Source organism: Montipora foliosa, chromosome 13, assembly GCF_036669935.1.
Source record: "Montipora foliosa isolate CH-2021 chromosome 13, ASM3666993v2, whole genome shotgun sequence".
Lineage (NCBI taxonomy): Eukaryota > Metazoa > Cnidaria > Anthozoa > Scleractinia > Acroporidae > Montipora > Montipora foliosa.
The window spans coordinates 22,093,294-22,112,088 of record NC_090881.1 but is presented as its reverse complement, the minus strand read 5'-3'; the positions used below and the strand labels follow the sequence as shown (position 1 = coordinate 22,112,088).

The 18,795-nt window shown below is 39.2% G+C and overlaps 2 protein-coding genes across 4 annotated transcripts in view; one reads left to right on the top strand and one right to left on the bottom strand.

Moving 5' to 3' along the window:
• LOC137983646 (NACHT, LRR and PYD domains-containing protein 3-like) overlaps window positions 1-15,029 on the bottom strand; it is a 17,681-nt gene extending 2,652 nt beyond the window's left edge. For 2 of the 3 annotated variants that reach the window (XR_011118975.1, XM_068830801.1), the window contains exons 1-8: window positions 14,949-15,029; window positions 14,661-14,757; window positions 10,798-11,456; window positions 8,526-8,579; window positions 4,581-4,634; window positions 4,301-4,366; window positions 4,104-4,166; window positions 1-2,746 (exon numbers count right to left, since the gene is read on the bottom strand). The exon at window positions 1-2,746 is cut by the window's left edge. Coding sequence is in view for 2 of the 3 variants with exons in the window: in XM_068830801.1 (XP_068686902.1) it covers window positions 36-2,746; window positions 4,104-4,166; window positions 4,301-4,366; window positions 4,581-4,634; window positions 8,526-8,579; window positions 10,798-11,431 (3,582 nt within the window). In the remaining variant the exon portion in view is untranslated. The remainder of the gene's footprint in view (window positions 2,747-4,103; window positions 4,167-4,300; window positions 4,367-4,580; window positions 4,635-8,525; window positions 8,580-10,797; window positions 11,457-14,660; window positions 14,758-14,948) is intronic. The other variant, XM_068830802.1, reaches the window with a different exon arrangement.
• Window positions 12,869-13,297, top strand: LOC137981838 (NLR family CARD domain-containing protein 4-like). Its single transcript, XM_068828880.1, has one exon. The coding sequence runs from the start codon at window positions 12,869-12,871 to the stop codon at window positions 13,295-13,297; it is 429 nt and encodes a 142-aa protein (XP_068684981.1).
• Window positions 15,030-18,795: the final 3,766 nt, after the last annotated feature.

Genomic DNA, 18,795 nt, shown 5'->3' with positions numbered 1-18,795 from the left:
GCATTTGAAACGAGATCAATGCCTTGGCCAGTCAGTCAAAGAAAAGTAATTTCGGAAGAAATGAATAAATGGGGAAGTGCTTCTTTAAGATTTGATAAAGTTTCTTCTGACAAGTTGCAATCCCAGCAATGAAATTCCTTGATTTTACCAAGTTTCATTAAAAATGAGGTCAGGGGTTTTTGCAAGTGATCCCATGCATCACCACCCAGGCTCAGGATCTCCAGGTTTGGGAGATGACTAAAGGACGTTTCCAAATCTTGCTGGTCACATTCATTCAAATCCAAGTATCCAAGGCTTAGTGTTGTCAAATGTGGAAAAAAGGAAAGTTTTCTGGTTAGTGGAGCGAGACTCCCACCAACACTGACATTGCTGAACTTCAATATCTTCAATGGCATGTCTTTGTCTATTCTGCCAAAAAGGGCCAACATGTCCTCGACATTTAAACTGGTATCATTTGTGCCAACTAAGCGGAGCTCTTGTAAAGATGACAGTCTCGGGAGCAAAAAACCGAGCACTTTGGCAACTGCTGGAGTCAAGGGAATTGAACCTAGCGACAGGTCAATCAGGTTCTTGTGCGTGATACTGGAAACCAACTTCATAATCGCTTCCTCATCACAGCACCCAAAAAAGATAATACGAAGTTTGGTGATATTTTCAAAACTCGGCAACAGTTTAGCGAGTTCTTCAGCTGCTTTTGACATCCACCAACGATCCAATTCGAAAGATTCATAATCGCTAGGGTTTCCTAGCTCAACTTCGATACTCATCAAATGGGAGCAATTCTTTAATACGGTACCAAGGTATTTTATTGCAGAATGTCCAAAATACCTAAACGTTCTTAAGAACTTAAGACACGTCTCTCCTGGAACCAAATTTGCCGACTGACACGGTAAAGCAACAGCCTGTGCACTCTCAATGAATAGTCTCGCATGTGCATCACAACCCAGTGTTAAGTTTATGAAACGAACATTGATATCACCGTCGTGGATGTGAAGGATTGATGTAAAACCACAACTAATACAATTAACGTCGAGGACCTTTCTCAAAAATACTCCGAGGGGAACATTTTCAGAATTCTCATTTAACTTTATTGTGGCATCAAGGCAGTTCAGTGTTTCTACCACCTTGTAAAGAGTTGAAACAACGATATGTTTCAGCCAACGCATTTTACAAGGACCAAAAATAAAAGTCCAGGAATTCACACCAGAAAACAGTAACTGAAGGTAAAAAGGTGGTTCTCTGAGAACTGTAATCCCGCTAAAGCAGTCAACGCACAATTTTGCTAGCGTTTCTTTTGACTGTACATCTTCAAAGCAATAAAAAACCAAATCACTGAAATGTTCAAGTCTCTCAAAAACGTCATCCAATGGCTTGTATTTGTGGTCTTCATCTGGTATCGCTTCTGATATATCAAGTGAAGGATCGTTTATTCTCACTGACTTCAAATGGTCAAACACTTTCGCTGCTCCTTCATCACTAAGTCCGCATATGAATCGAAAAACGTTCTCGAACTCGCGACAGCTTTTCAAGGTTTGAGTGTGCTCTTCAATCAAACTGGGATTTCCATCGGGTATACATTTGTGAGTAACGTACCAGGCTGCTAAGAATTCTTGTATGCTCTTATGAATGAAAGAAACCATTTCTGTTGGTTGCAAGTTTTCTGTACACTCAGTTACTTGTAGTAAACCAGTGACAACACTGTCTTCACACAGGACTTCAGAAGAAAGTTTACCATACGGGAAAATGTGGTCATCGTTTAAAAGACACTCTAAAGCCAGCTTACCAATTTGACTGAGGATCTCTGAATTATCCTCTATTGTGCTAAAGTGAGGAAAGGTGTTCTTTCCTTGGTTGTGGCTTAAAACGTGCTGGACAATATTTGAATATAGTGTCGTTTTGGCTTTCGACAAGTCTTCTGACTGTTCCTTGTTCCATAGCTTGCAAAAGAACAGCAAAAGTAAGGGAACTTTTGCATGCTCTAACAGTTCGTTTTTTTTCAAGTGATCATACAAATCTCTGGCATCTCTTTCACTACCAAGCTGTCGAGTTATATACGTTAGTTTGTCCTCCTCACTGAATCCTGTTATTTCTGCAAGCAGGTCTTGGAATTCTTGGAGCTCACCAGCTTTGGAAATTCGACTTGTTATCAACACACAGCAGCCTCTCAATTCGTTTCCACTGAATATATCAAAGATTTGAGATTCTTGTCCACAGTGATACTCATCATAGCCATCCAGCAACAGAAGAACTTCATCTTGATGGTTGGTCATATAATTCAGAAGACCTTCTACTAACCATTTGTCTTCACGGGCAAAAAGTCTTGAGTTATAAATGACATCTTTGAGGCTTTGACATTTGGACACTTCCTTGAGGTTAACGAAAACAACAAGCTTGAACCTCCCCAGAACAGCTGCTCGTTTATCTTCAGTCTGAGTGTTACCAAGGAGAGCCCAGTCCATCGCCAGCCTCTTCGCAAAAGTGCTTTTACCAATTCCCGTCTCTCCTTGCACAAGAATCCTTTTTGGATTATTTCCCTTACCGATTGGACTGAAGAGGTCACTGTAGTGAGCCATTTCAGACTGTTTTGACCCAGCTAAGGTGGTTTGCCTTTGTATTACACGCAGTCGGGTGTAGACTTGATCAATGTCTACAAGAGACAACCTGGACCAAGAAGACGTTCGCACTTTGGATGTTCTTTTGTAATGTTCTTGGAGCTTTGCTCGGCAAATGTCCTCACTGAAAGACTCTGATCATGAGAAAAAAAGTAAAAAAAGAGAAATGATCATTTCGGCCAACGTTTCGTTCAACATGCTGAACGAAGTCCTTGTCTCTTTTGGGAAGTATAACAGAAGGTTAATGAACCTTCATCTTCATCGTCAATGCTATCACTGCTTCATTCTTTTTTCCTTATTACTATCATTATTGTTATTGCACAGAAAACGCACGAAACAAGCAAAAATATTCCACCATATTTGTACAGTGGAAAAACGGTTTAACTAGTTGAGGTACCGACGTTTGTCCCGCACTTGTCACGTATAAGTCTTTCATACGTTCTCGGTTGTTTACAAATCACTTGCTAAAAATATTTAGCTCTTATTAACGGAGCACGAGGTCTGTGCACACGGCCGAGGTCAAGATTCTCCCTTTTCTATACAAACTAAGCTCGTTAAATAAGATGTTTATTATATGGCAAACGTCACTGGTTTGTACTAACTGACATTTTGCGTGCGAACGGCGATGAGTGGCGATGAGCTGAACTTAATTCTGCCAAAGTTTGTTCGTCCTCCTTTTTGTTCTCATCATGCTTTCTGGCACTTCCAACAATATATATTGGTCGAAGAAAATACTCAATATTTTTGCATCTTTGCTTGCAACTATTTCACCGCAAAACATTACCGGTCTAGATGCCGCTCTAGATGTATGGGTTATTGACCAAGTGTGAGTTCAAGATGGCTGGATATTGGTCAAGTTCTTTTTTTGCGTGTTGATGGACCGAGACGAAGTCGAGGTCCATAAACACGCAAAAAAAGAACGAGGCCAAGGATTTATTATATGACTTAAAACACCACAAAAAGGTCTTTGATCTTGCGGGACCAAGCGAGAAATCCCGAGTGGGCAAGATAGCTCCATCTTGCCCGCTTGGGTAGCCAATCACGGCGCGCGATTTGGTTCATCTTGCCCGCTCACGGAGCTAGTCATATAATAAGGGAAAATCGAGAACGCAGTCAATATCGCTTTCAGCCAATCAGATTCATGAATTCGGTAGTTCCCAGTCCTTGAGAGACACAGTCATATAAATAAAGTAGTAGGATAATAAATAGCTTATCGGAAGTTTTGGTGTGTAATACCGTGGAATATTTCTACTCGTCGCTTGTCTCGTCTCTTTTACAGCGAGACTCGTAAAAATATTGCACCATCCCCTTCAATATCTTTAGGTATACTCAATCATGATGTCAGTTGTCCTTCAAACTATCCACATCAAAAACTCGCGTCAAAGTTATCATATTTAATCTACTATTATCATCATTACCGTTATTATTATGACGCTACTGTTACATTAACTTTCATTTTTTGGTTGAAGCCTTTTAACGTTAAATGCATACCTTTTATTTTGTTCAATTCGACCTTGCTAATGCTTTCTTCTGATTTCCACTGCTCGAAAGATTCTTAGGAAAACAAAACAGGAAATAGAGGAAGTGGGTTACTTCTTGCCTTTGCTTTTAACGTACAAGTTTGTCTTTTACCAGCTAAAAGACACACTTTTATTCACAAGCGGAGCTTAAGACTCTTCTCAGCCTACCCTGGATCTCCTTTAGTTTGCCCTGAGAGTGTACTTCATGTGTCTCCAACTTTCTTATCACCGTCTCTTTATTATTGGAAAAAAAAAGAAAATGAGGATGCTTTCTTCTGCTTTCCACTCCTCCAATGATTCTTAGGAAAACAAAACAGGCCATAAAGGAAGTGGGTTACTTCTTGCTCGGCTTTGCTTTTAACACACAAGCTCGTGTCTTTTAACAACTAATATACAAAGTCTTCACAATTTGATTCACAAGCAAAGCTTAAGATTCTTCTCAACCTACCCTGGAACTCTTTTAGTTTGTCCTGAGTGTGCACTCCTTGTGTCTTCTGCATCTCTTAATTATTGAAAAAAGAAAAAGAAATCGGGAAATAAAAGATAGAAACGATGAAAATAGATAGATAGATAAATGTTAGATAGATAGACATTAACGATAAAAACTTAACAGCCACTTGGCTGAATTGCGTAATTATTTAAACTACGTTAGTGTCTAAGATTGTAAGAGGCCTTGTGTCTTGGGGGTACAAGATTACTATGGCCAACGAAGCCGACAACTCACAGTAACTCAGTAGGAATAATGGTCAAAATAGTTTAAAGGGAATTTCCACTCCAACAAAAAATAACATTAAACCACAGGAAGTGATGTCTCTACTATCAAATTTTCCTGAACATTAAAAAAAAAAATTGTATCCGAAATAACCATAATTTTTTATTTGAGTATTGCCTTTGCTGTTAAAATTTCCGGGCCATCTTGAATAATTATGACATTTTTTTTTTACCTCTTGCGGTCTTATCCCATGGCCTATTGTTCACTTGAGCAAGTTATAAAAAAATAAAGTCAAATAAAAAATATCTTTATTATACAAACCCTTTTCTGAAGAATTCTCACTTAAATTTTAATGCAACCATTAGTTCCTCACGTTGCATGTTTTCCTTAGTGCAAACAGACGATATGAGCAAAAGGAAGCAAAAGTAATACTATGGGCCATTTTATAGCCAGTTGGGCACTGGCCTGAAAATCACCAGCAATGCAGATGGTCTTTTAAAGCACTTACATGTAACTGTGCTCTTCTTACAAGCAATGACATCAGGGGGTCAAAATTCAAGGTTCAATGCACACAGTCATGCTTAATAATAACAGTAATAATAATAATAATAATAATAATAATAATAATAATAACAATAATAACAACAACAACAACAACAACAATAATAATAATAATAATAATACAGCGAAGATTTTGTAAAGGACCCTCAACACCTTAGGCTATGGGCTATAGCTTGATGCTCTGGGGCAACAAGTCCACCAATATCTACGAATGGTGTGAGACAGACAATAGGGAGTGGTCAATAAGTAGAGGGTGTGGGGAAGTAAGGGGGGGGGGGGCGGGGTACGGACTGGTGCATCGGTGAGTATACCATGTTTGGTTTTTCATGACCCCCTAAACCAGTAAGACCCTTTTTTTCCAACCCCCCTCTACCCCCTGCCACCTCCTCGAAAATTTTTCCCAAGAAGAAACAAAAGTCTAACCAGTCGTTAAATATACCCAATGTCATACTTTTGGGAGAAACTAACAAAATACAGGTCATTATATTATGAATGACTTGTACGAGGGAAGGCGTGAGTATGATTTAAAATCTGCTGTTGCTAGACAAGAAAAAAAAATTGCAAGTGTTATGAACCTTGTAATCCCGCTGCTTTACAAACATGTACTTCTGTAAAGAATGCATCCTTACACGCTGTGATAAATCTCAGTATGTTATGCAACACTGAACATTAAAGTGATTGAAGGCATAAAATCAAGTATCCAGAAGAAGAGAGAAGAAGCACAATAGCATCTGTCTAAAACCTTTGCCAAGTCTGGAAAGGTTTTACCAGGACATGAGTACCCAAGAAAACCTAATGAGGATATTTGAGAACTTCAATTAAAGGTGGAGGAGAAAGTAAGAGACTTTGAGACTAGCCTTGCTGACCAGTTGACATGTTCAAACACATTACTCAGAGTGACAACAAAAGGAAAAAACAGTCTCAAAAAGAGAACTGAAGAAAGGCTAAGAAGCTTAAAAATTGAAAAAGTGTAGACAAGAGATGTCATAAGTTCTATGGAAAAAGGTTTGCCTCTGACTCTTGATATTTTTCAACAGACGTTTCAGCTAATTCTTAAGCCTTCATCAGTGATATGAAAGCGAAGTTCTTTATCATACGCTATTTAAGGTAACGTAGCGCGAAGCTTGTGCGCGTGACCATGCAATTCATGCTCGCGCAATGCCTTTGTAGGCTTCTGGAAGTACGATATGATCGTTCACAGCGTTCGGGTCCAAAGTAGAGTGCCAGGCTTCGAGGAAAAGTCGCTTGTGGTACAGTAATTAGCTTCGAAACCAACGACCTTGATATTTTCAAACAGCAAATAAAACAGCATTCCATCACCAGTGAAGAAGTCATGGTCTCCTTCAATGTGAAGTCTCTGTTTACCTCCATACCTATGGACTTAGCCCTAGCAAGAACTAAGGAGAGGCTACAACAAGACCAGAATCTAGTAGAATGTACCAATGTTTCTGCTGACAACATCTTGAAACTTTCAGACTTCGTACTCAACCACAATTACTTCAAACATGATGGCGACCACTACAACCAAATAATTGGATATGCCATGGGTTTTCCCATCAGTCCAGTTTTAGCTGAGCTGGTTATGGAAGAAATTGAGGAAACTGCAATCTCCACATTCTTGCACCCTCCCAAATGGTGGTTTCGCTATGTTGACGATAGTCATTCTTGTTTAAAAAACGATGAAGTCGACGAGTTTCATAAACATCTGAAGTCAATTAATTACAGTTCACTAAATGGAACTAGAAAACACCAATGGGCAAGGCTTACCTTTTCTAGACACCATTACAAGTAGATGCGGCATAAAAATTCAAGTGTATGTTTACAGAAAACTGACACACACTGACCGTTATCTCGATTTCTTTTTGTCACCTTTTGTGCCACAAAAGATCTGTGGTTAACACTTTGCTGAAAAGCGCAAACAACATTCCGTCAACAAATAAAGAAGACGAGAAGAAACGCAACGAGTCAAAGCCCTTCTGTGAGATAACAATTATCCCATGTCCTTTATTCAACACTGCGAGAGGGCGTTAACCAAACAACCCGCCGATAACAACTTCCATGGCTTTGTAGTGCTGCCGTATGTACAGGGCGTTTCCGAGAAAATAGGTCGCATTTTGAAACAACAAAAGATCAAAGTAGCTTACAAACCACAACCAACCATCAACAGCCTTTTTCTGCACCCCGAAGAGCTAGACGATTCTGACCACCAGAAATCAGGCATAGTGTACAAAATCAATTGTACACAGTGTTACAGTAATTTGTGTACTATGGCCAAACAGAAAGATCATTAAAGACCCGAATTGCGGAGCACAAAAAGGCGATTATAGGTTTTGACCAAAACTCATTATTAAAGTTGCAAGCCATGTCCACCATTTCAGCCACAACATGAACTTTGAAAATGTCAAGGTCGTTGGTTTTGAAGCTAATTACCACGAGTGACTTTTCCTCCAAGCCTGGCACTCTACTTTGGACCCGAACGCTGGGAACGATCATATTGTACTTCCAGAAGCCTACAAAGGCATCACGGGAGCACGAATTGCATGGCCATGTGCACAAGCTTCGCGCTACGTGACTTTAAATAGTGTATGATAACGAACTTCGCTTTCATATCACTGATTATGGCCTGCAAAATAGAGTTTATTTTAGTTGGCAATGACAGCGTGAGCAATATGCTTTTTTCCATAATAATAATAATAATAATAATAATAATAATAATAATAATAATAATAATAATAATAATAATAATAATAATAATAATAATAATAATACATAATGTTTAGATGTCCTTCAATTATCCACATAAACTCTTACTAAAGTTATCTCATTTAATCTACCATCACCATGACCTAATATGACACTACTGTCATATTTACCTTCATTTTTTGATTGAAGCCTTTTTGACGTTCAGTGAATTCACACATTTTATTTTGTTCAACTTAACCTTCCTAATGCTTTCTTCTGTTTTACACAGTCTGCTCAAGTGATTCTTAGGAAACAAAACAGCCAATAAAGGAAGTGGGTTACTTCTTGCCTTTGCTTTAACATACAAGTTCATGTCTTTTACCAGCCAAAATATAAAGCCTATTAAAGCAGAGTTCCTTAAGACTCTTCTCAGCCTACCCTTGATCTCCTTTAGTTGGTCCTGAGTGTGCACTCCTTGTGTCTTCAGCATCTCTTTATAATTGAAAAAAGAAAAACATGAGAAAGTAATGAAAAAAGATAGAAATGAGAAAGTTAAGCCCACAAAGCCAGCAACTCACAGTAACTCAGTAGGAATAATGGTTTCAATAGCTTAAGGGAATTTCCACTCCAGCAAAAAAATTAATAAACACCTGTCAGATTGTTTCCGGACTCTAAATTTTTCGTTTATTACGCAACTTTGACGGTCAAAGTTGTGTAATACACATCTTTGATGGTCAAACTTGTGTAATAAGCGAAAAATTTAGAGTCCGGAAACAATCTGACAGGTGTTTAATAACATTAACCCACAATAATGATGTCCATACAATCAAATTTCCCTGAACATTAAAAAAAAATTAAGTTGTATCCGACATAATTTCCTGGCCATCTTAAATACATGTAATAATTGTGACATTTTATGGTTGCCCTGATGTTATCATTCAAAAGCCCTTTGTATCAGAACAATTAAGCAACCGTTACACATCACAATCATCAAGATAGTGGAGCTCGCAAAAAATTTAAGTAAAATGAGTGAATCAAAAATTCAATTACTTCCTCAAGCTGAATGGCCTTTCTTAGTGGTGGTAGAGTGTACCAGCAGGAGGAAGCGAAAGTAGTAATACAGACCACTTCATAAGCCAGCTGAATGGATGTAGTGTTCAATTTTCTTTTTCCTGAATTTGTCATGTGCTTTCAGAAATAATATCAATTCTCAGTTCACTGAATTTATTGCCAAGGATCAAGAGCTGTTTCTAGAGCCATCAATCTAAATTAACTTATTGTAACATTATGATGCTCTTTCCTCTTTTTGAGGAACAAAAGCGACTGGTGCACAGAAAATACGAAGTATCAAAGGCTCAAATGCGGTTGAATTTAACAATGAACGAGATGCTTCCGTGAAGCATACACTGGGTTGCCTGTGGTACATGCTACAGAAAATCAGAAGGCACTGAATTGTGTGGTATTGAAATACAGCATTCCAGTCTCTGAAGAATAACAAATAAAAGAGAAGCGAGAAACATTGGCTTCTGGGCTGACATGTTGATAATTTTCAAGTTCCCTCACAACTTCGTTTCACCACAAGTGTGCCCTCTGAGCATCTGACAGCAAGTAATACTAAATTTCACTGAAGTCAAGCCCTGTTCCGCGGGGTTAGTGTTAGGAAGGGAGACGAAAACAATAAATCCCTCACAAAAAAAAGAAGCATCTGACCGAAAATACTATTAACGCTAACAAATGCGAACTCAGCAAGGTACAGATTTTGTTAGCTTGCTTTATGCAAAACAAATATCGATTAAAAAGCAGAGAACTATTGATACACAGTTTTTAGAAAGAGCAGAAGGAAGTTTTCGGGACGGTCGATCGAGAATAAAATATTTACGACATGAAAACAACATTAATTTTGAACCGTGCATATAGAATATAAAAAGTTACGATCAGCGACATTTTGGGAGATTTTTGCTACGTTCAAGTAAATTGCAAAATCGAAAGTGACATGGCTGGAATTCAGCGGGCTCCGTGATTAAGTTACCCTGGCATGTTTACTCGCCAAACAGTGAAGCATCTGTGTCAAATGATGGCAAGATATCGGGTTTTTGTAAGTTTCTTTTTCCGTCAAGTGTTATAAAGTTTGAAATGAAATGAGCGAAGTCAAAACAAAGATCACAATCGCCCAACTCTTGTTTATGCAAAGTCAAAATTTACTCTCTAAGACGCGTACGACGTTATTTATCACCAGGTAATTCCATCATTTTGGAAATAGCAGCTACTTTATTATTCATCTGCGTCACAAGTTTTCACTGATTTTGGGGCTCATTTTGTTGAAACTCAAGCACGCTTCCAACAGGCCTGTGAACCCTTCCTGCTGACTTTCCATTATTGAGCTCCATAAGGGTATATTTTGTTTAAGGATCCACTAAAACGCCATTCGCGTTACATGACTTTCGACGCCATTGCAGGCTAAGTTAAAGATTCTACTGTGTCCACCAGAGAAATCTACGCAGTTCCACTACCCTCTCGATCCTAAGAAAATACGCCCAGAAGGCTCTATGCACAAAGACACCACTTACCAGGGAAGTGACAGGCAAGACTTTTACCGACACGGAAAAAAAAAACAAAAAAACAAAAAAAAAAGAATAAAAAGAAAACAAACAAACTAAACGCAGACCTCGACTGGGTTTGCCATAGGCAACCCAGTAATAAGGTAGTGTACCTTCAAGTTGTTCAAGCTTGTCCTTGGTGCTATCATCATCTTTCTTCCACTGTTTAAGCAATTCACGATAGTGCTCTTCAACATCAGGATCCATGGAATCAGTCTTCAGTCGGCTTATTGCAGATGTATAACTTGCTGCAGATCCAAGTGCTAACAGTGCATTGCTGATCTCAAGCCATAACGCTTGAAATGTTGGCTCGTCAACAGATGCCTGGGTTGCATGACCATAGACATTGTTTCTGTAATACTTGAGTCTTGCTATGTTGGCTTCAATGCTGTTATCAGAAGCATGGGGAAGGATGTCCCAGCTTCCAGTGCTGGCAGGGGCACTCAAGCCACAAATGTTCCTCAGCAGTACCATCAGAAGCGTAATGTCAAAGCTAGCTGATGAGACTGATGATGAGATAGCTGGGAACAGCCTTCCCCACTGGGTAACATTTAAAATCTTCCTGTTTCGCAGGGACTGCAATGTAGGTAACCTACCGGCCAATATCCGGTGGAGACAGCTTGGGGGATGTATCCTGTCAAAGGTGTCTTTAACCACCTGAGTTCCAACATCCACTAAAAGACGACACAACCGTGCATAGTTTGTTGTTTCCGTAGTGGATGAAAATAATGGTGCCGCACTTGCCATCTTTTAAACTGTTGATTCACATTAGCTGTAAGAAAAAATAGCATTATCTGTGAGGCCCAGTTTCCAATAATGCAGACATAATGAAGATCAAAATCACAACATACTACTCTATTGTTCAATTCTATCCTTTAAAAGCAGTCAGGGGATAGTTTAATTAGTTTGGGTCACTAAATTGTTACTACGGTCGAAGCTCTCGTAAGCGACCACCAAGGGAATTCAAAGAAGTGGTCGCAACTAGAGCTGGTCGCTTACGAGAATGGGCTCTCGTAAGCGACAAAATTATAAACAATAGAGGATGGTCACTTATGAGAGCTTTCAGCAAGAGTCTCCTGGAATTTGTAAAATCTTATTGATGGTACTGAAGATTCAGGGTCGGGAACTTCTTACTTTCACTCACATCTTCCAAAATATCTTTATCAGACATTCCCAGCCAAAACATTTCAAAACATTCAAAGCCCTCCTTGAAGAGCCAGGCTACCCTAAGCAGCTTATCGAGAGAACGCTATCTGAGGTCATTTTTTCGGGAAGACAGACAGCTCTTAAACAAAAGGCCGAAACCACCGAGAAAATTTTACCATTTGTCACAACATACAACCCAGCAGTGTCAAATCTTTAAGCAATACTGACGCGCAACTGGAGTTTTATTGAAAACCAGCCATTGCTGGCAAACATATTCAAGAAACCTTCTTACACATCAGACAAGAAGGGTAAATCGCACATCCTCGTTAAAGCAAAACTGTGAACTGAAGGTTTCATAAGTATCTGTAACCACAAACCGGTACAAAAGAGAGGCCGGTGCAGGTCTGTCATGCCAATTACATTCTTTCAAATGCTCAGCGCAGTGGCTTGTCTTTTTATTAAAGCGTTGGCATACATAGATGAGACTCTGAGTGGTCGCTTGCAAGAACTTAAAAACAATCAGAAAGTCCAGTAGGGTAATCCCAAAGGTGGTCGCGGTCGCTTACGGGAACGGTCGCTTACGAGAGCTTTCAATTAGAGAGTTTAAGTGACATTTAAAACGGGGTTTTACTTTGGTGGTCGTAACTAGAGCTGGTCGCTTACGAGAGTGGTCGCAGTGAGAGCTTCGACTGTAGTTACTATCAATAATTATCATTATTAGTTCCTAGAAACAACTACCTTGCCTTGAGATGATTTGACCTGATTATTTGTTTGAAAACAGTTCAGTTAACCCTCAACTATTCAAACTCACCAATCAATATTAATGTATTAAGAACTCAAGGGTACGCACGCCTAAACGAAGAACCTAACTTGTAAAACGTGTGAAATTAATAGGATGGAGTGTTGAAACAGTAAAAACACAACGATGGATCAATAGAGGCAACTTTTGCTCAATATGAAATAAAATACCCTATGAGGTCATGGATTACGTCATATCAATCACTCTACGCAAAACGCTGATCCAGGAATGCTGATGAGATGGCTCACTACAGTGACCTCTTCAGTCCAATCGGTAACGGAAATAACCCAAAGAGGATTCTTGTGCAGGGAGAGACGGGAATTGGTAAAAGCACTTTTGCGAAGAGGCTGGCGATTGACTGGGCTCGACTTGGTAACACTCAGACTGAAGATAAACAAGCAGCTTTTCTGGGGAGGTTCAAGCTTGTTGTTTTCGTTAACCTCAAAGAAGTGTCCAAATGTCAAAGCCTCAAAGATGTTATTTATAGCTCAAAACTTTTTGCCCGTGAAGACCAATGGTTAGTGGAAGGTCTTCTGAATTATATCACCAACCATCAAGATGAAGTTCTTCTGTGGCTGGATGGCTATGATGAGTATCACAGTGGACAAGAATCTCAAATCTTTGACATATTCAGTGGAAAAGAATTGAGACTGCTGTGTGTTGATTGAGAGTTCCAACGAACTGGTGACTTGAGAAACAAAATACTAGGACTTTTATAGTGTCAATCCCTTCTCCGATGGATCGAAATCGCAGTGATATCATTGGTGAATGCTAATGTTTTTTTTGCAATCCTTTGTTAAATGAACTACCATGTCCTTTTGAATATGTTAATCAAAAATGTCACCTCAAGTGACAAGCCTACACAACGCCTTAACTGTCAGAACTGTTATATATTTTTTCATCTAGCTACTTTTGCATATTGCGTGAAAGCGCACAAACTAAAAAAAACACTAATTCATAAAGTTCATACTGAGAACAAATCGCAACAACGATATAAACATTGAACCGAGAAGTTAAGTGGGAACGAGCTAATTTCTTACGTACCTTATACTTTATTTATATGTTAATGAAAAGTCTCACGTTCTTAAGTATAGGCCGCTCAAGGACCCCGCTCAAGACACAAGTCTACAGAAATAACGAAGGGGGTAGTTTCTGAAGAAACTGTGGTGCTGCGTCGGTGGGGAAGTAGTATACAAAAATTCTGGTTTTATCAACGGAGTTGATAATGTAAATTGGCCACCGTACAGAGATTCTAAAAGCTGACGTTTCGAGCGTTAGCCCTTCGTCAGAGCGAATCCAACGCCCGTTAGCCCTTCGCTCTGACGAAGGGCTAACACTCGAAACGTCAGCTTTTAGAATCTCTGTACGGTGGCCAATTTACATTAATTATCAACTCCGTTGATAAAACCAAAATTTTTGTATACAGAAATAACGCTTTATCTCAGCCGTCACATATATATTTTTTGCATCTAAGTTTGCGGATCGTGTGGAAGCGATATAAAGTTCATGACACTGAGCACAAATCGCAACATCGATACAAAAATTGAACCGCCCAGTAAAGTGGGAACGAGCTAATTTCTTACCTACCTTATCCGAATCCCTTATCCTTTATTGATATGTTAATGAAAAGTCTCACATTTTTTAGTATAGCCCGCTCAAGGAACCCGATCAAGACACAAGTCTACAGAAATAACGCCTTAATTAAGGCTTGGCCAAACGCTCGCAACATTTCAACGCAACATCTTGCAACATTGTTGCCAAACGTACGCAACACGTTGTGCCCAACCATGTTGCAAGATGTTGCGTTGAAATGTTGCGAGCGTTTGGCCAGGCATTTAGCTAGCCGTCATAGTTTTCTCTGCGAGGTTCGACAAAGCTTTTACATATGAATCGTAGGCGAACTGACATATTGGACGTAGGTGAACCGACATATTGGACGTAGGCGAACCGACATTATACGTAGGCGAACAGACAGTAGGCAAAACGAGCCGTAGGCGAAACGACCGGTTACCGTCTTAACATTTTCCTCACCTTGTTTGGCGTACTCTCCGCTTTAACTTAGCCTTTTTCAAGGTAGAAAGTTCAATCCAAGCCTACAGTGATCGAGAAGGTTGCACAGGATCTGTTCCTGAGACGCAAAGGAATGTGTCATAAAGTTAAACTCATAGCAATGTTATTCGATGGACTGTTTAAAAGAATCACTTAAATGGAACAAGAACCCTGCGCCAGTAGGAGAACGCATCTCCACTGTTCTTGGAGTTAAAACAGTAAAAGATGCTTTGCGACTCTTACATGATATCATATGGATGAAATACGTGCCTTTTGAGTTAAAACAGACTTGAAAGCCGTCCTTTCCAAACTTTTAGTCGACTTCTAAGTGATAAACGTGGTTACACCCAGAATGAACAATTGTTAACTCTTGGTCTGAAAAGTCACGAGATTAACATTTCAGAAAAACAGGAAGTTGTAATTTTCTTTGCCATACATCACGCGTCATTAGATGCATAATAGGCTTTTGTTAAAGAGAAGTCGAGCAGTTAAAAGCAACTAAAATCTGCTCAATGCTTTCTGACCATAAAGACAAATTTACGCAGATGAAATAATGTAAATAGGCAATGCATGGTTGGTGAGTAGATCAATAAGGATGACAATCGGGTGACAAGCTTCGTATCGTTTTTAAATGGGGGAGAAAAGTTAGTTATTATAGGAAAGAACTTTCTGATGTCTCTTATTCCAAAGCAAAGTTGTTAAAAAAGATCTCCATTACGGTCTGAAGTTGTGCAGTTAGGCCTGTTTTAAACGTCGCATGTCGCATGAGCCGAATCCAATGCAAATGAGTAAAATCTATTGTTTTCGCTCATTTGCATTAGATTCGGCACATGTGAAATGTGACGTTTGAAACGGGCCTAAGTTGACCTAAGTTAGTTAGTTAGGAAGAGGCTCAAATCAAATACCTTCTTTGTTTACGCTTTTAATAATCTACAACAATTACTATCTTACCTTTTCTACAACTCTCACACCCTCAAGATTATTGTATTGGGATAAGTTTTGCCAGAGACTTCGGTGCCCGAGGATACAAAGGGCTTGATGAGGCGATAATCTTCTAAAAGCGACCAATACACATTGTTCGTGCAATCGGGCCTGGTAGTAAGGCACCCGAATCTCACTTCAATAGATCTTATTTGCTTGAACGTTTAGTTTTCCCAATTCAGATCATAAGACGATCCTCAAAAGATTTGGTCCTTTGTTTTGTTCGTTAAAAAGAGTGCAGAGAGTGCATGCAGTCATATTCATGCTTGCGTGCACTCTTTTAATGAACAAGACAAAGGATCAACTCTCCTGAGTATTATAACATGATCTGTATTGGAAAATATACAAGCGAATAAGGTATAGACCTCTTCACTGAATTAACTATGTGTTTCCTTTAATAAACAAAAGTACAAAATGTCTTATTTCAATTTGAAGGCTTCTGTCCAAATTTTAATACGCTTGCTCAGTTCCTTGCCAACAAAAAAGGAAACAATGAAACACCACGGACGTAAACCTCACTAGTATATTCTTTCGGGAAATATAAACGAAATCAGAGAAGAGGAAGGTATAACTAGAGGCAGTCGTAGATTAAAGGGGTGCGTTTGAGTTATTACGTCGTTTGTCTAATGCCCGCGGCCGCACACTAGAGCTATCAGCTTAGCAAAGTTTCACTCGTGACTGTTGGGGTAAGCAAGTTCCCGTAGTGTGCGGTGGCGTTTTGAGCGCTAAAGCTAACGGTAATAAGAGCAAAAAAACGTCCAACTTGTCGCGCAACATTGCTGCAAAACTTGTGGGCGAAGAGCGATGTTGCGCGTTTTACACCCCGAAGAAAACTGACTTGTCTCGCAACCAAAAAAATGTGATGCAAGTTGCTGCAGCCTTTTGCAGAAAGTAGAACGGACCTCTACTTTCTAGTGCAACACGCCGCAGCAACTTGCAAGGCACATTTTTTTGTTGCGAGACGTGTCAGTGTGCTTGGGATGTAAAACTGATGCGCAACATCGCTGTTCGACTCGTTTCGCAGCAATGTTGCGAGACAAGTTGGACGTTTTTGTTGCTCGTATTAATGAATAAATGAAAGTGTCTTTATTGAAATAAATCGGTGCAGCAAACGTGCACAACTAACATATACAATATAAAAAGACTTAGAACTTTGAGAAGTAATTATAAATATCAAGGCTAAAAAGACATTTATTTATAAAGGCTCTCTTGAAACGTTCTGTCTTGACTCTGGGTAGAATATGTTCATGCTCACGTTCACGTAGAGCTCTATTGCGTTTATCTGGAAGAATTTCATGAATGTGATTTGCATCTGAAGTTATTTTCCTGAATAATTTACTGTCTCTTTTGTCAAGGATGAATGACATGGGTGTGGCATCAGAAACGTAACCAAATCTCGCTGCTCGTCTGATGAAGGTCTTTCCTTTGTACCCAGCGGCCCCACACCGTCATAAACAGCGACATTATCAAGGACTCAAATAATCTATGGAGTTGATCTTTACTGTACCCATACCACTTACACACTTTGATGATGTACATTCGACTACTAGCGTTAAAATAGCAGACTGCGGTCGATGTGCAGATCTTTTGAAAAGTAACACAAACACCACCAAGTTTTACCATAGCTTAATGTTCACAGTCCAATCCCCGTTATCAAGGAAGCAAACGGCGTGGTGTCTTTATAGGTCCCTCTCTGTGGATGTAATTAACGGATTTGGAATTAAGCCTATTATTGATCTATTTGACTCTAGACCCCCCCCCCCCCACAGGTTGAGAAATATGTTTCATGTAGACCTGATCGTGGAGCCTTTGCGGTCAATGCTTTTGACATTTCATGGAAAGTCGGAATTCTTCTTTTTATGCATTCCCACTTTTCTGTATTATTCATAGAGTCCTCCATAAATACTGTACACAGTGAGGAACCAACTGTCTTATTTGTCAGTTGGCTCGGTTTTCTTTGTTCTGCCAGGGGATTATATTAAATATGCATAACCCCCACTTTTGTCAACTGTCTGAAAAGGTGGGGGCGGCTTTGATTGTTATAGGGGAGAGCAGGGCTGCAACAACACCTTATAACAATAGGAAAACAATGAAACATATTGCCCTCAACATATTCTCCAGAACATACTACCCTCGACTTAGTCTCCCATTACTTCTAAACTCTGAAAAACAAACAAACATAGGCGAAATGTCAAAATTTAATTATTATGATTATGATTATGATTATTACCTACTTAAGTCAATAAACATACAAATCACTGTGAAAGTTTGGCCCTATTCTTTCCTCTTCCTGTGTTACTCATGCTTAGGGTTTGTAAAAATAAAATTCAAATAAATTTAAAAATTAAAATTGACTTTGCGAAATCTTCCAAAATATATCCTTGACATTAATTGAGACTCTTATCAATTCCATTTTTACACAGGTTGCGAAAAGAATTTAGCTAACAACGTTTGGTAGCTAAAAGTGAAAACATCACTTTTCACTTAATCAGTCCCGCCATTATCTTTCTAGTGATGGTTTTACTTTCCCATAATACTGTCTTTTGCATTTCATTAGTTATTCGTTCACTTGTTTTCTCATAGAATAGTTCTACTAGGTCTCGTTTTAATTTTCTCATTCCTCCACCACAGCATCCTGGTATTACTCGCACTTTATATCCTTGTCGTCTTTCTCGCAACTCGAAGAACAGCTGTTGATATTTTTGGATCTTTTCACTTCTTTTTACCATTCTCCTGGACAAGCCATATCCACAATATTAATTTCTTTTTTTTTTTCATCTTCTAATGTTAAATCCGGTCTCCTGGCCTTGCAATGAGTTCTCATCTTGTGCACCCAATCCCATAATATTTTCTTTCCATCTTTCTCTATGACGTGTCCATTTCCACCTTGTCTTTTCCGGTAATAATCCTTCTTTCTATTCCCATTCCACTGCCATAATCTTTAGTGCATTGTCATGTCTTCTAACGTACTCAGTTGCGGCTAACTTCTTGCATCCTGACAAGAGATGCTGCAAGCTTTCCTTCTGTTCACCACACAATCTGCAAATGTCTACCTCTACTATTCCTCTTAGTTTCATCCAAGATCTAGTCTCTATCATTTGCTCCTGCATATTAAAAATTGCTGTTGTCTTTTTTG

Excerpts from the sequence above, each read along its gene's own strand:
- LOC137981838 (XM_068828880.1), top strand. The coding sequence starts at position 12,869 with ATGGCTCACTACAGTGACCTCTTCAGTCCAATCGGTAACGGAAATAAC.